Genomic DNA, 14,716 nt, shown 5'->3' with positions numbered 1-14,716 from the left:
AAATTATGTTTAGAGACTAAGCTTTAAGCTTTGTTTGCTTAAAGCTTTCTGATATAAATTTTACAGATTCTTAGTGTTAAAATACTGAAAAATATTTGCAGGTGTAAGTTTTAACAAAGTAGAAAACAATTCTTTCTAATTAAAAAAAAGATATAAAAGATTTGGGATTTAGTATATTAGTCATGTTAGGGCTAGAAATGTTACTGGTACAAAGAGATTTTATTAATTGCAATAGATTGACACATGAAGAAATTTCAAGTATCATATTTTCTAAATATTTCTAATATATTCTTTGCCTATAAGGTTCAGGGTTTTTTTTAACTATTGTTCAGATATCAGTTTATCCATTTCACAGTGTTCATAAAGATATTTATGTGAATAAATATTTATTTAAAACCATTTTTTTTTCATTAATGGTTTATGAGCAAGCATGCTTAATTTCATGTAAGCACTGCATTGTTTTAATGAAATTACTTGTATAGAGTTAAGCAAACTTCTCCATCTTTAGGAAACATTTTCCTTCTGTAGCAAATGATATTCAGGTCAGGTAAGATTTTCAGGTATGCATGTGTACTACATTTTATGTGTTGCAGGAGGAATTTTTCTGGCTTTGTTTTTTTTCTATCTAAACAAAGAATTATTAATGCTAATTCAGTAAAGATTTTTTTTCCTTCAAATGTTTTCAGCAAAAGATGACTAAACATTCCAATTTTGTGTGACATTGTCTTGTTGTCACTTTCAACAAATAAAATAGTGATAATTTAAAGACTGTAAATGACATTTTTTTCTCTGATGTATCTGAGCTTACTTTGAATGGTATTGCAAATATTTAGTGTAAGAAAGTATGATGAAGAAGCACAAGGCTTCATGTAGATGATAGCAGAAAGGAAACCAGGACTTTTCTTTCCTGAAGTCCCCATTAAGACATGAATGTTAGTCCCAAGTGTTCTAATCTCAGTTCCAGTTAAGAACTACATAGTGCTAATATTCTAAAACTATCTGGAGGAAGTAAAATACCAGCAGTAACATATTTTTCACTCTCAAATATGGATTTTTTCCCTAAACATATTATTGATTATTACTAACACACTACTGACTACCAGTAGAAAAGTGTGATTAAAGTTACCACAGTACCAGATATATAATAAAAGACAAAACTTCCTCTCCAATAATAATTTTGAATTGCACCAGGACTGTCAGTATAATGACTGCACTGTATTTTAGGGACCCACTTAGAGATTCTATTCCAGAGTCTGCAACTTAATGCCATAGAATTTAGATGGCATAACTTTGTGCAAGGTGGTCAGTCTGTGTGAATTCAATGTTGAATTAACTTCTGAGCAGTAAACTATCTCTAAATATATTGCTCAGTATTTTTAATCCTGAATCTTCAAGAAGCAGCAGAAGCTAAATGATTTTTAGAGCTTACCAATCATCTGAAGGAACACTATAATCCTCAGGCTCAGGGCAATGGCTGCACAAGAAGCAAGGGAAAAATAGAACAGGGAAAGGAGAAAGAATCACAAATGCTAAAAAATTTGATCACATGTTAAAACAAGTAGTTAGTTAATAAAACAAAATTACAAAAAAACCTCTGCTTTGCAACTATTTTGCTAGTGCCTAGATTGCAATGATAATTGCAAAAATATGGTCTTTCTATTGAGACTTCATAAACTATAACAAACCAGTTTTCTGCTTCAGGCTTTTGTTTGTAAGAACATTCAACACAGTAAATGACGGCAAAAGCATGCATACTGAAGTTGCCTTACAGCAGAAAGCCTGTGGTATCTCAACTTTATTTTTGTTCCTCTTTGCAAAAAAAAGATGTCGTGACAGAACTTACTCTTATAAGTAACATTTTATAGTAACAAAAAGCTGACTGAGTTGTAGATATTTTCAGGTGTAAGTTTATTTTAACTACAGTATTAATGTATGAGCACAGATGGACAGGCAGAGGCATACAGATAAAGAAATATATAAAAATACCTACCCATATGCAATTCCTGCTACTGTACACTTCTTAAATTGCATGACATTGCATGTCAGGGTACCCGTTTTGTCAGAAAATATGTACTTGACCTAAATGAATGATAAAATCCATTATATATCAACATTCAGCAGTTACTGACATATCTAGTACAATTCACGACTATCAACATATGAAATATTTTTACCTGTTCTGCAATTTTCATAGTTTATAGGAAAAAATCCAACAACAAAAACAATACATAAACATGGCAGATACACAGCCTTCATACCCATTTCCAAAGAAATCAATCAACTGAGATGTCAGGAAACTTAAGCTTTCTTCAGTGCACAGTGGAGTAATTAACCATCCCTCACTCTATATTTCGCTGAAGTGCAAGAAACTTGTGAAGACCAATGACTTTGCCAGTAAAACATTAAACTTCAGACAGAAAGCAATATGCTAAGAAAAGTATCTATATGCATTTCTAAACCAATCTTTTTGACATAGAAGTATCCTCTTAAAACCAAAATGTTAGTAAAAGCACAACAGTTCAGAAATACCAAATTACAGGAAAAGTAGAAATACATTCCTTTCTACCTACTCTACATCTGCTATTCCCCTGGCATTATAAACCCTTCTGTTCCAGAAACTACTAGGTAAAGCATTTTAAAATTCCAAGCTGAAGTACACGAACCTGTTATATTTTAAAGTTTTCTTTAAACCTAATCTTATGAAAAAAGTTAATATATGAAGAAATGAGGTTGTCTGTGATGAACCAAAAGTTCTATGAGTCACAGGTAAACTTCAATTCATTAACATTTACTTCTAGTTAAAAAACAAATCCAAGGATTCTTAATTAGGAATTAACTACATTATACCTGGGACTAAGACAGCTATATATTAGTAAAAATGTTTCTGAGGAACTATGCCTTAGCCAAATCAGCAGTTAGAAGGAATCCTTCTGTGTCAGGTTTATGATGCAAATTGTATTTTTTTTGTGTCTGGGCACAACAGGAAAATGGGAATTGCAGCTAACAAAAGTCAACCTTTTTTTCCCCAACACCAAAGTTTTGCCTTTCCTACAACTTGAAGATCTCTTGGGAGAAATGTCTTCATTATGTGCAACCCTCATGTACTTCAAAGAAGAAACCTGCTCTTTTTAGTAGAGTCCTTTGGTCTCCATACAAAAATCTGCTTAAATTAAGAATCTGTCGAAAAAATGAAAGTGGAGATCTCAAGAAGCCTGACTAGCTCTTGATGGTGAAGAAGAATTTGATGAGAATCCTAAGAAATGAAGACAGAAACTATAGAAGTCAAAAGGAAAGAATGCGTCTGGGAATGTGAATAACAAACTAGCTGCAGAGATAGAAAAAACATAGTGTAAAATGAAACAGAAAGAAAGCTAAGATTCAACAAAGACTCTAGAGGAGCTTGTGCTCCCCTTCAAAGCCAGGAAAACAACAAAATTTTCTCCACATACATGTTAAACCCAGCAGGCAAAGGCTCTGTACTCCTCTATGTGGACCAGTCATAGAACACATTAACCATCAACCAGTTTTTCCAAAAGGCACATGTCTTATGTATTACTCCCTAGGACTGTTTTACTATATGACTAAAACAAAGCTATTATTTATTGGTTTTATAAAGCTAGAGACAACTTGTACATGTCCATGCAATAAAGGATTAGTTATGAGAACTTCTAGGTTAGGAAATGCAAGAACATGCATACTTGTGTTCATAATACAATTCAATTAAATGAGCATGTAATTTATTTTCCACAGCAAGAGTTGCTCACCACCAGTGTACCAGAAAGTTCACCAGACTGCAAATACAATTGACTGAAAGAACAAATACCATATGTAGTTCTTCTAGAAGCATACCCTCTGCCCCAGACACACTTGTACTGTCATACTTCCTAATTATGAACAACACGTAACAAGTGCTGTCTTGTGAAAAGCTGAACTGATTTTACAGTATTAAAAGAGAACTCCAAAGCACAAAGAATTAGGCCCAAATTTCCAGGTTTAATCTGGCCCCCATTCCATTCATGGCTTCCAGTCTTTAGTGGCAAGAAAAGAGGACTTGTATAGAACTGATTCAACCCTAAGATAGTCGCTGTCACTTTGGAGGAATGCAGAGCATGTGAAAAAAAATGACATACTGAAGATGTACATTATCTTAAATGTATATACTGAGACTAAATTTTATGCCACAGACAGCCTTAATGCTCAAAATTCCTTTGATTTTGTAACTATATTGATACGGTTCAATCTTCTGTGATTACCACAGGCACATTGACACAGAGATAATTCACTGATACTGCAAACTATTTTTAAAAATATCTGACAAAACAAAAAGAATAGAAATAAGCAAATAATAAGGCTAGAGTTATATTTTTTGAAATAAATCCTCACATGAATAATTTCAATACAGAGTGAGAATCAGTAATTCTTTTATCTACCTGTCCAAGTTCTTCATTGAGATTGGAAGTACGAGCCATTGCAGCAGTGTCTGTAGGTTCATAGTGCATGTCTATGTCCTAGAGATAAAAAAAAGTACGTATATTTAAAAATCAGTCTTCCAGAACTTCTCTACAAAAAATCTAGCACATGAATAGAACAGTTAAGTGTAGAAGAAAAGACCACACATGAATAGATCTACCTAAGATTGTTTCAACATGGGAAGCCACAGACACTATCAGATCACTTCCAAGAGTTCCCCAGAAGAAGTAAGATTTTCTCATGGGTGATTTTGCTGAGATTATTTCTAGTGATCAGTATTATTGAAAAACTGTTGACCCACACATTTAAAATGACATGAGCAACAAGCAGAAATTACTCTTACGGAGAAGTGAATCTTACCTACTTCTACTGTATACACAACCAATCATTTCTAAACAGCAAGATAAATATATATCTTGAGATAAAAACATGAAGATAAATTTGAAAGTACACAATAAACGTAAGATACAATTCATATTGTGTGAGTTCTTTTCCTCTTACTTGTTAAATAAATATCAGAGTTTGTTTTTAAATACAGCGAAAGATTAAAACATTGTCAAACATGGTAACATAGTGCAACAGATTGCAGATGACCAGCTTCTCCATACAAATATAACCTACACTATAATACATACATACAAATATAATCTACACACAAAGAGGAATATTACTTAGATAAATGTCCAGAGTCCCAGATTTGGATAAATTAAAGGCAAGTAATCCCTCATAATGAGAAACTGGGGCACGAAGAAACGTTAAAACTGCCTTTCTGATTTCTTGCATAAATAGTGGCAATCTACACTTTCAAGACCTGTCTTTGTTGAATATTTATTTTAAAATACAGACAATTAAGGAAGAATTTTGCTGCATTCTCCAATTTGTTAACAGTTTGTTTTACAGCACAAAAGAAAACCCTTAAGAAATAAAAACCAGCTGACTGCTCACAAAAGTATTTAACTTTTAAAATAAAGCAATTCTTCACCAGCTACTTCACATGCATTCTTACCTGTATCTCCATAACTTATCTCACACATACAAATCTATTTCACATGTTTGATGAAGGAATTGGATTAAAGAGTTCAGAATGCTATGATAAATTTAGATTTGGAAAAAAAAATGGAAAAATGGAAGGCATGTTTGCATGGCTTTAAGGAAAATAGCTCACTCCCACCTCAGAGTAAGCCCTTAATTTTCCCCACTAATTCATTAAGAAAAAGAAAAATTAAAGGATTTCAAAATGAGCTTTATATATTTCATAAGGGATAATACTAGCAGACACTGCCTTTGTATAATAAACCCCACTCCCTTAAACTAGGGTTTTGCTTGGAAAAAAAAAAAAAAGCAAAATGCCAAAGCAAAATGCCAAAGTCTGGGAAGAAAATATGAAACTGGACAAAACTCCCCAGTGCTGCAAAACACATTCTTCTGATCATTCTCAATGAAATTCAGAATAAATACCTGAATATCAATACTGAGAAAGTAAAAAGCAGAAAAACACTGTCAAGAGACTGAAATGTTACAGTTCATGGCTTCAACATTGATGTGAAAAGCTGCAACCACCAAAGCCCACCTTGAATGGGCCCCCTGAATGAAACCTTGGACTGTGAGTTAAGGTGCCTAAGAGAGCTTGAGATAAGATAAAGCGACACTTTTGTTCAATCATCTCAGGTCTGGGAAGAAACAGATAAGGCTGGGAGAGCATCCACCCAAGGGCCAAGCTCCCAAAAATCATCCCTCCCTAGCTATGGGCTGGGGGAGGCCACAGCTCCCAGTGTCATCTCCTGCTGCCAGGTTGGCACAGACTCCTTCCCCAGCAAGGGTGGAGGAGGAGAAGGAGGACAGCCTTGGGTGTGTGGTGCAACCTCTGATCAGAGGTAGTGAAAACCCATCCTCAGTCCCACAAACTGGCTCAGCTGTGAAACAACCCCCCAGCACCCCAGGAAAGCCACATCCCCAGGACAATCATGTGAGGGGCAATTGAGGGGGTGTCACAATCATCAAAGACCACTAAAGTGCTCCCCAGACTCATTCCCGAGGCCTTGCCTCAAAGCACTGCACATGATGCAAAATGATGCAACCAATCTAGAGTCTTGCCAGAGACAGTGTCAAACTTGCCCTGGACATTTCCACATGGCCCAAAGCAGGCTGGTTAATTCAATATTAATCCATTGAATTCTATGCCTTTTGGAGGCAGACTCTCATCACCAAGAAGACCAGACAGATGGAGAGGACCGGTGACACATCGTTGGGACCCACGGAGGGGTGATATATTTCATTTAATCTGTCTCTCTCACTCTTCCTCTCCCCCCACCCCCTTTTTCTTTTTCCTTCTTTCTCATTTACTGTTAAATAAAATGTATCAATTTTTGGGTATCAACATTTAAACTTGTTTGGCTTTAATCATATTTTGGGGAATATTTGAACCTTAAGTTTCTATCTGCAATCCACAGAAGGTTCACTCTGCTCCTCTAGAATTAGTGGATCACAACAAACATGCTATAAAAATCAATCTGATGCAGGTATAACAGCACTAAATGAAATAATTTATTATTACCTCCTCAGATTCCACTACTAATAAATAAACAGCATTTAGAAAAAGCGTGAAAAAAATGTACACATAGACAAGCAATCCATCATTTCACTTACTTGTGAACCACTTTATTTTAGAAATCAATATTATAAAAATAATATTTACCCAATTTATGAAATATGCCTGGATAAATTTAACGACTTCAAGTGTAACCAACAAGCTGATTGGAATAAGATTATTGAAGAGAATGATAAAAGTCAAGAAGTTCAATCCAAAGTTGCTTGCTCCACCATCTGCCAAAAAGCAAAGTAATCAAATAAATATTTGAGACTGTAGTTAGAAGTACATATATGTATTATATTCAAAATATTGGATTAATAGCTGATTTTTAAAGTGTTCTAAGAAGAATCTTTGGAATTAATCACTTGCCTACATAAGACCTTCCTCAGAGTTAAGGATCTGTATTATAATAGTGGAGTTCAAATTCAGCAATCTTTGCAATCATCTCCAATTTCTAAAGAGCAAACTTACCAGCCATTTCCTCTTTTGCTATATTTTAAGATCAAAATCTGGGAATATTTATATAAGCAACCAAGTTCTAAACTCAAAATGTAATAGTTTTATATTTTGAAAGGGGAAATATATAGTGGAATGAATTTTTTTTTCAATCCATCTTCACACAATCATATACTCTCCCTCAACAGAGCAAAATGCTATGAAAGAGGTAAATTCACACCCCATGAAAGGAAGATATGAAATTAGAGATTCTAGTGAAGGTTCTAAACAACTGGAAATGTGAATATTAACATATAAAACAAATAGTTTTATAATACTTTTTCCTTTAAAATTTTAGGTGTTTCTTTTAAAGATAACTCTAGAGTAGCACCTCAGAAAGGATGAGAATGGGAAAGTCTACTGGTGCAGTACTGCAAAAGGGTAAAAGATGGAGCCTGCCTAGCTGTACTTAAGATATCTCAAAGAAAATCAGCCTCAGATAGGTTTCCCCTATCTGTCCAATGTGGTTTTGGTTGTTACTCTAAGAAGGCTTTGGAGACTTTCATTAATATCAATTCCAGCACCAAATTATGTACTTGCCTAAAAGATCAGGAAGCTAAAAAATTAAATAACTAAGGAGAAAGGGGTATAAAATGCATTTACATATAAATTATAATGCTTCTTACATATCTGGTATCAGAACAACTATATGCTGAATACTGTCTTAAAGGACATACCTTACAAAACTCAACCCAATTTCATTTAATCATGAGACATATATCAGAAGATAAACTGACATGGATAATCAGTTTAGAACACACAAATCAAAATATCAATGGCCATTATTTAATGTTTCTTTTTCCAGGAATAACAACAATTTATGAGTTGCTTCAGTACTGTGCTAAACATGTAACAGCCACCATATCCTTAAAACTTTTATATTTCCCAGAAAAGAAAAAAAAAAATGCACAGATAAAGCACATCTAATGCCCTTCTTTGATATTACCCAAAATTGTCAATATTCTTTGAACTAGTTCACTTTTTCTTATCTCACTAGGAAAACATGAAAGTTAAGTTTCTTAATTAAAAAAAAACAAAGAGGTTTCTTTCTCAGTATCAAAAAGAAGGGAAGCAAAGCTCATCATAAATGCAAGATTTTTCTTTAAGAACTTACCAAAACCCCCCTTTGTCGACTACATTCAGAAGCTTTGTACTCAGGAGCTCTGTTTCAGTTCTGGCTCTGCCTAAGTAAAAAGGGCCCTAAGAAATTCTGAAAATATGAATAACTGACTGCAAAATATATTCATGAAAACTTCTTTGAAATCCTGTTTCCTCACAGAGGGTCAGACTCTGTCAGTATGTTGCATACTGCCATGAAGGCCTGTGTAACATCACACTGCCCTACATCCACCTTACCTACAGCTGCCCAGTGTAATATGCTAGATGAAACTTGTGTCTCTTTTATCTTCTCTAGGAGGAATCTATTAAGTTCTGATATTGATTAGCTAAAGCCCTATAAAAATTATAAAGCCACAGCACCATTTCCTAAGACAAAAAAGTTTAAAAATTCAGAAAAGTCACTGCAGCTTTAAGTGTAATCTATTGGTAACAGCTCAAAGAGGCTTCAGTCTCATGTCTAGGAAGCTGACTGTTTATGCCACTGGAATGCTGATGCAGACCTTGCTGAGCTGCAGAGATGGAATGCCTGAAAAAAGTAGACACAAACAAATCATCTCACCCTTCCTGAATTTAGCAAGAGCTCAGATGGCACAGTAAGGCAAATTTTATACTTGCTGTGATATACCTAGCCTAATGACTTTAGTGAAGAAAGAAGAGAGATTGAAAAAAAACCACTGTGCAAGGGAAGGTAATTATCCTCCTTTCCAAATATGAAAGACAACCACATAATAAAATATTAATATAGTATTTTAGATCTTACAATTTAGATCAAGATACCAGTCTCTTCCAGTATGCCTTCGGTTCCATATAGCTGAACCAATAGAGCAGATCAAAGACATGGCAATAAGGATGCAGAACAAAATCAAAATCTGAATATTCGTAATTCGTTCCACATTAGACATTTTAAGAGGTGGACTTGTTGAATTCTGCAAAAGACAAAAACCAACAGTGGTTATTAAATATTAGATGAGGCAATATGGTTCTTGCTTTTATCCTTTTCTCAATATTCTCCCAAATACATCATCACCAAAAATGCCTTCACTCTTTTACTTAGAAAAACCCCAAAACCAGCAGCTTATAAGTCTATGAATTGGAGCTTTAGATTTGTGACACAAGAAGTTTAAACAATCACACAGAACACTGGTAATACCAATAGTTAACAGTAAACATTAAAAATGAATGTGCACCTTGCACCTTGTCAGTGCAATAGAAGACAGCTGCTAATACAGACACACTTTTTCAACTATTTTACAAATTAGAAAAGCAATAAATAAGGCCCGAATGACCAATCTGAAATTCTTTTTTCTCAACAGGTGCGTCTCAATTCTGGTACTTCAAAACACATCAGGCAAAGTAATTTCAGTCTCTTCCCTCCTCATTTTATTTTCTGATAAGAATGATTACCTTTGTACTTGAAAGAAAGCCCCACTAAAGGACAGTTTTAGGAGCATTCAAAAATTAAAAAAGAAAAACTGTGATAACAGAACTTGCTAATAAAGAGTTTTCAATGCACATGTTACAAGATAGAATCAATGAATATGCTTACTAGTGAAAAAGCTGGGTTAAAGTGACTAAAATAACAAGAAATTGTTTTATTTTTATTGCTTTTAATTGATATGAAAGATGCTCTATTACTGACATTTTAGTACTATATTGAACCAAGCCATGTTTCTGTACCATGGAATTGTAAATTAAGGTAATAAAACAGACAGGTCAGACAAAATTCAAGGGACAAACCTGCATAAGTTTTGTGTCATGTCCAGTATAGACAACTATCCCATGAACCCACTGAGTATTTCTCAACTGAGCTCCTCGTAGAAGAATCTGATCAGATCCCAATGGAACAGTACTAGAAATAAGAAGTTTTACATTTTGACACTAAACCAGTCAAAGTCAATGATTAAACGTAATCAACATTTGTTAAAACTAATTTCTCAAAATTTACGTGATTATTGTTAATAGGTTAGGAACCTAATTTTCAGTTGACTTTTTGGGAGTTTTGACAGAGAAAACTTGACAGATAAAAATCAGGCTAAAAATCTAAGCTTTCAAAAATATTACTTACCACTTAGTTTTTATTGTGAACTACTAATTTTGATATGGTACTACTAACCAAGCATACTGAAAGTAAAAATGTCTAATTCTCCCGTGATTTAGGATTATCAATTTTTTTCCTAAATGATCTCTTACAAAATTGATTTTCAGTGCTATTTTCAAATGAAGTAATTTTGTGAACTCTCAACTTAGTCTACTCTTCTAGTGAAATAACCATCTTTTTTGAACACAGTTATTCAACATTCCAAATAGCATCTCATGCGCCTTCTTTAAACTGCAAAACCAGGTATATTTTGTTCTGTTATTCTTTTAAAACTGTGTGTAGTAAAAGAGCAACACACCCTCAAAAGACATAGGAAACATTTAATTATCTTAAATTCAGACAGTGTCTTTATACATACAATGTATGTCAAGTTTTCCTTAAAATACAAACTTTTAGTTAAGTGTTACTCTTTTCCATGGACAAACACACCCTGTTTTGCTACTTTTCTTTCTGTAAATACCAGCTGGCAGTTCACACTTGTCAAAAGTGCTGTAGTGCTTGGAATTCTTACCTAAAACTACTATCTCTACTTGTTTGAAACCAACACATTATTAAGATCACAAATTAACTGATTAAGGACAGCAGCTGTATCTCTGATATATAAAATATAAAGCATCTGAAAAAGCTATGATATTTAGTAACATTTTGAGTAGCTCAAAGAGTATAGTCAGGGTATGGAAAGCCCAGATCTGCTGGGTGCCATATGACAAATACTCAACATTGTGATCATACTCTGCTCTAATAAAGTGATGGTGCAATGACTTGACAGAGATCTCAAGTGTCTTATTTCCCAGCCTAAGCCTTCTTCAAATTGATTCAACACATCTCATTTCTCTTGCATTTTACATAACTACTGACTGTCACTAACATGCCTGGGGTGTATTCAGTAAAGGATGCTTTCAGTGGGAGAGGATGCTTTTAGAATACTTTCCTGGCAGAGGGTATATTAAGAACTAGTAATTTCTGAGACACATGTGAAAACTTACACAACAAAATGTTTTTGTTAACAAGTACAAGTACTTCACTCTTATCCAAAATTTTAAGAATGTCTTCAGGAAAACATACACTTTAGGCCTGGATAACCAGAATTCGACCTTGTGTTGCACAATCCCCTTACCATTCACCAAGCCACTGTCAAGTCATAGCTTCATATAAACCAGGTTAAAGAATTTTTCTCCTTTCTCTAGCTAATTGTCTTAATGGACTAAAACCAAGCTGACATGCTTCTGTATACTCATAAGCATAGTAAAGAGCTGCACACTTTGGTGATAAGCATTAGCTCACTCAAAGGCTGAGGATACCTAGAAAACTTTTGCCTCTTTTAGTTCACAGATTTAGCCAAAAGGCAAAAATCTGTAATGGTGCTATGTCTCCTTGAATACTGGATATCCAAAAGAAAAAAAAATTAATTTTTTTTTTTTTTGAGTTGCTCTCCCATGAAGGGTAAAAGGAAAGACTGAAAGGCTCAACAAGATACAACATTTAGGGCACTCCAATGACTTACTTTAAGTGAAAGAAGAGGGAGACACATTTTCAGTATCCTCTATTGCTTTTGCAAATATGTTAAGATGGCAAAGAATAAAGTGTAAATCACAGCTGCTGGATCTACATAATGTGGTAGGAAGGTCTAAAGATCTGGACAAATAAATATCAATTAGATGAATTTGCACTCCCTCTATTATGGGCAGAAAAAGAACATATCCCTGATTTTTCAGGCTGAAGTAAGGCCAAGATCCAAAAAGAGTTACTTACCTGTAATTCTTTTTCACTGAAGGTAAATATATTAGAGCCACACTTTTGGAACTATCCTACTGCACAGGAATGATAGGCAAAATATTCCAAAACATAATTTCTCAAATGAAAAAATTCTTGACAGCAGATGGCGTCCTCCTACACATTCTTGAGGGATAACAGCCATCAGCACATTCAATATTTATTTTTTAAATAAAATTTTAAAATTTGAATTATTAGAGTAAAAAGGATAGTATGCTTTTCCTTCTAGCCAGGGAGGAATAATTAATGTGTGGATCTCCTATAACTATTACCTTCAGAGAAGAATTACAGGTAAATGTTTTTCTCTATGACAAGTACAGTGGAATTATAATAGCTCCACACTCTTGAGACTGAAAAATCCTGGAATGCATCTGTAAGAAATCAGTAAATAAAAAATGGAATATTAAGGGGAAAAAAAAGAGGTATTTAGTTAGTACTATATGTATCAGTCTAAAACCACAAACATGAACAATACTGGATATGGAGAAATAAATGCCTACCAATAAGTAAGAAATACTGTCAATCTTTGGGAATGAAGGATCCAGCAATTTTGGATCTAGCAATAAATCTTCTGTGAATCCACAGAGGACCCTGACTATCAGTATTTGGTAAGCATTTCAGTATTTTAAGAATTTTTTGAGCAGTTTTACAAGCATGCAACTTTTACAAGTTGTAAGTGCACATTTTCTATTTTTAAAGCAACCTGCTTTCAGTAAACTAAGGTATTAAACATTTTTCAGCTACCAAATTAGAAGAATTTGAGGTATACAGCAATGGACTCTGTTCCACTTCACACTCAGGCAAAGACAAAACAATAATTAAAAGAAAAAAAAAAGCATTATTTCTATTCAGCTTCTGTAACAAATGACATGCCTAAGAAGTGAGTTACTAGGTACATAATCCAGAACTGTCAGAATTTGATTAGCAGTCTCTCCTATTATCAATACCTAACGCTTTCTGAAGGACAACTAGTAAAACAACTCAAGTTGTAGACATTAGAAGTAAGGTTTTATGCTTCTAGGTTTTCAAAAGAGTAAAGTCTAGCAGAGAATACATAAAAAAAGATTTATTGTTCATATTTTTACTTCAGTAGATTAAGAACATGTAGCTGTCTACTGTATAGACTGAACATCCCAAGGTCTTCTTCCTTGTATTCACGTACCCATGCCCATCCAGCCTGATGTTTCCAACGAAGTCATAGAGATGTCGGTTTGGGCTCTCACACTCAATTCTGCCAGAGAGTTGCATCAAGCTTTCTGTGTCCTTGATGTCTGATGTTAGTGGCAAACCCTGTAAACAAAATTCATTTGTCATGACATTAAAAAACACTATTCAATAACAAATCTACATGTTATACAGCTAATAGCAAGACCAGAAAACAGTTATCCCTATGGGAGCAAAATGGACCAGCTACACTTTACTGTCACAATCGGGTGCTACAGTGAAAAATTCACCTTGGCATCTGAAAATGACCAAGACAGGGTCATAATCCATCACAGAGCTCAGCAAAAATGTGCCTGCACACTGACAGCGCACTCAGACACTATCTGCAATTCCCTACCTGTCCCTGAAGGGCAATACTGGCCCCATCAGCTGCTTGCTGCAGGGCTTCTGCCCCGTCATCTGTTCTCTAGAAACAAAGCCAATATCCAAACCATTTATGTTTCTACCTATTCTCCCAAAGAAAAACCCTAAAACAAAGCACAAAGAATGACTTAGGAGTAACCACTCATTCCTCCACTTTTATGATGCCAATAATCCATAGCTTTTTATTCAAACCACTAAATTTTCAGTCTTCTAGAATATCCATTAATGTAAGAGAATGTTTTTTAAGTATCAACAGACAAAAATAATATTAGAAATGTTCCCAGAAATGAAATTCCTACCTGTCGAATTTTTAAGTTTGTCTCACCATCTAAGTTAGATGTTTCAATGTAGCACATGGCTTGTGGTTCACTATTAAGAGAAAAAAAGTCCTGAATTCAAAATTATAATGGCAACATCCATAAACTTCCTGTAATCTTGTAATACTCTTTTATGCAAAGAGGTTTGTCTTATCAAATCTTCAAAACCAGAATAATTTACAGCCAAGTCTATAAAAACTAACAGTAGTTTACATTTTCAGAGAAGTTTGCCAAAGCTTATTTTCTTAAATGAAACATTGACAAAAG

General features: G+C 34.3%; 1 protein-coding gene across 6 annotated transcripts in view; it reads right to left on the bottom strand.

Moving 5' to 3' along the window:
- The window catches only part of ATP8A1 (ATPase phospholipid transporting 8A1), a 104,159-nt gene that overhangs the window by 65,641 nt on the left and 23,802 nt on the right, over positions 1-14,716 (bottom strand). For 5 of the 6 annotated variants that reach the window (XM_053975222.1, XM_053975221.1, XM_053975224.1 and 2 more), the window contains 8 exons: positions 14,432-14,501; positions 13,708-13,835; positions 10,412-10,523; positions 9,435-9,600; positions 7,166-7,293; positions 4,431-4,508; positions 1,991-2,079; positions 1,430-1,474 (listed from right to left, as the gene is read on the bottom strand). In XM_053975222.1, the coding sequence (XP_053831197.1) occupies positions 1,430-1,474; positions 1,991-2,079; positions 4,431-4,508; positions 7,166-7,293; positions 9,435-9,600; positions 10,412-10,523; positions 13,708-13,835; positions 14,432-14,501 (816 nt within the window). The remainder of the gene's footprint in view (positions 1-1,429; positions 1,475-1,990; positions 2,080-4,430; positions 4,509-7,165; positions 7,294-9,434; positions 9,601-10,411; positions 10,524-13,707; positions 13,836-14,431; positions 14,502-14,716) is intronic. The other variant, XM_053975223.1, reaches the window with a different exon arrangement.

The sequence above is a fragment of the Vidua macroura genome, chromosome 4, assembly GCF_024509145.1.
Source record: "Vidua macroura isolate BioBank_ID:100142 chromosome 4, ASM2450914v1, whole genome shotgun sequence".
Taxonomy (NCBI): domain Eukaryota; kingdom Metazoa; phylum Chordata; class Aves; order Passeriformes; family Viduidae; genus Vidua; species Vidua macroura.
This window is presented reverse-complemented; position numbering and strand designations above follow the sequence as displayed.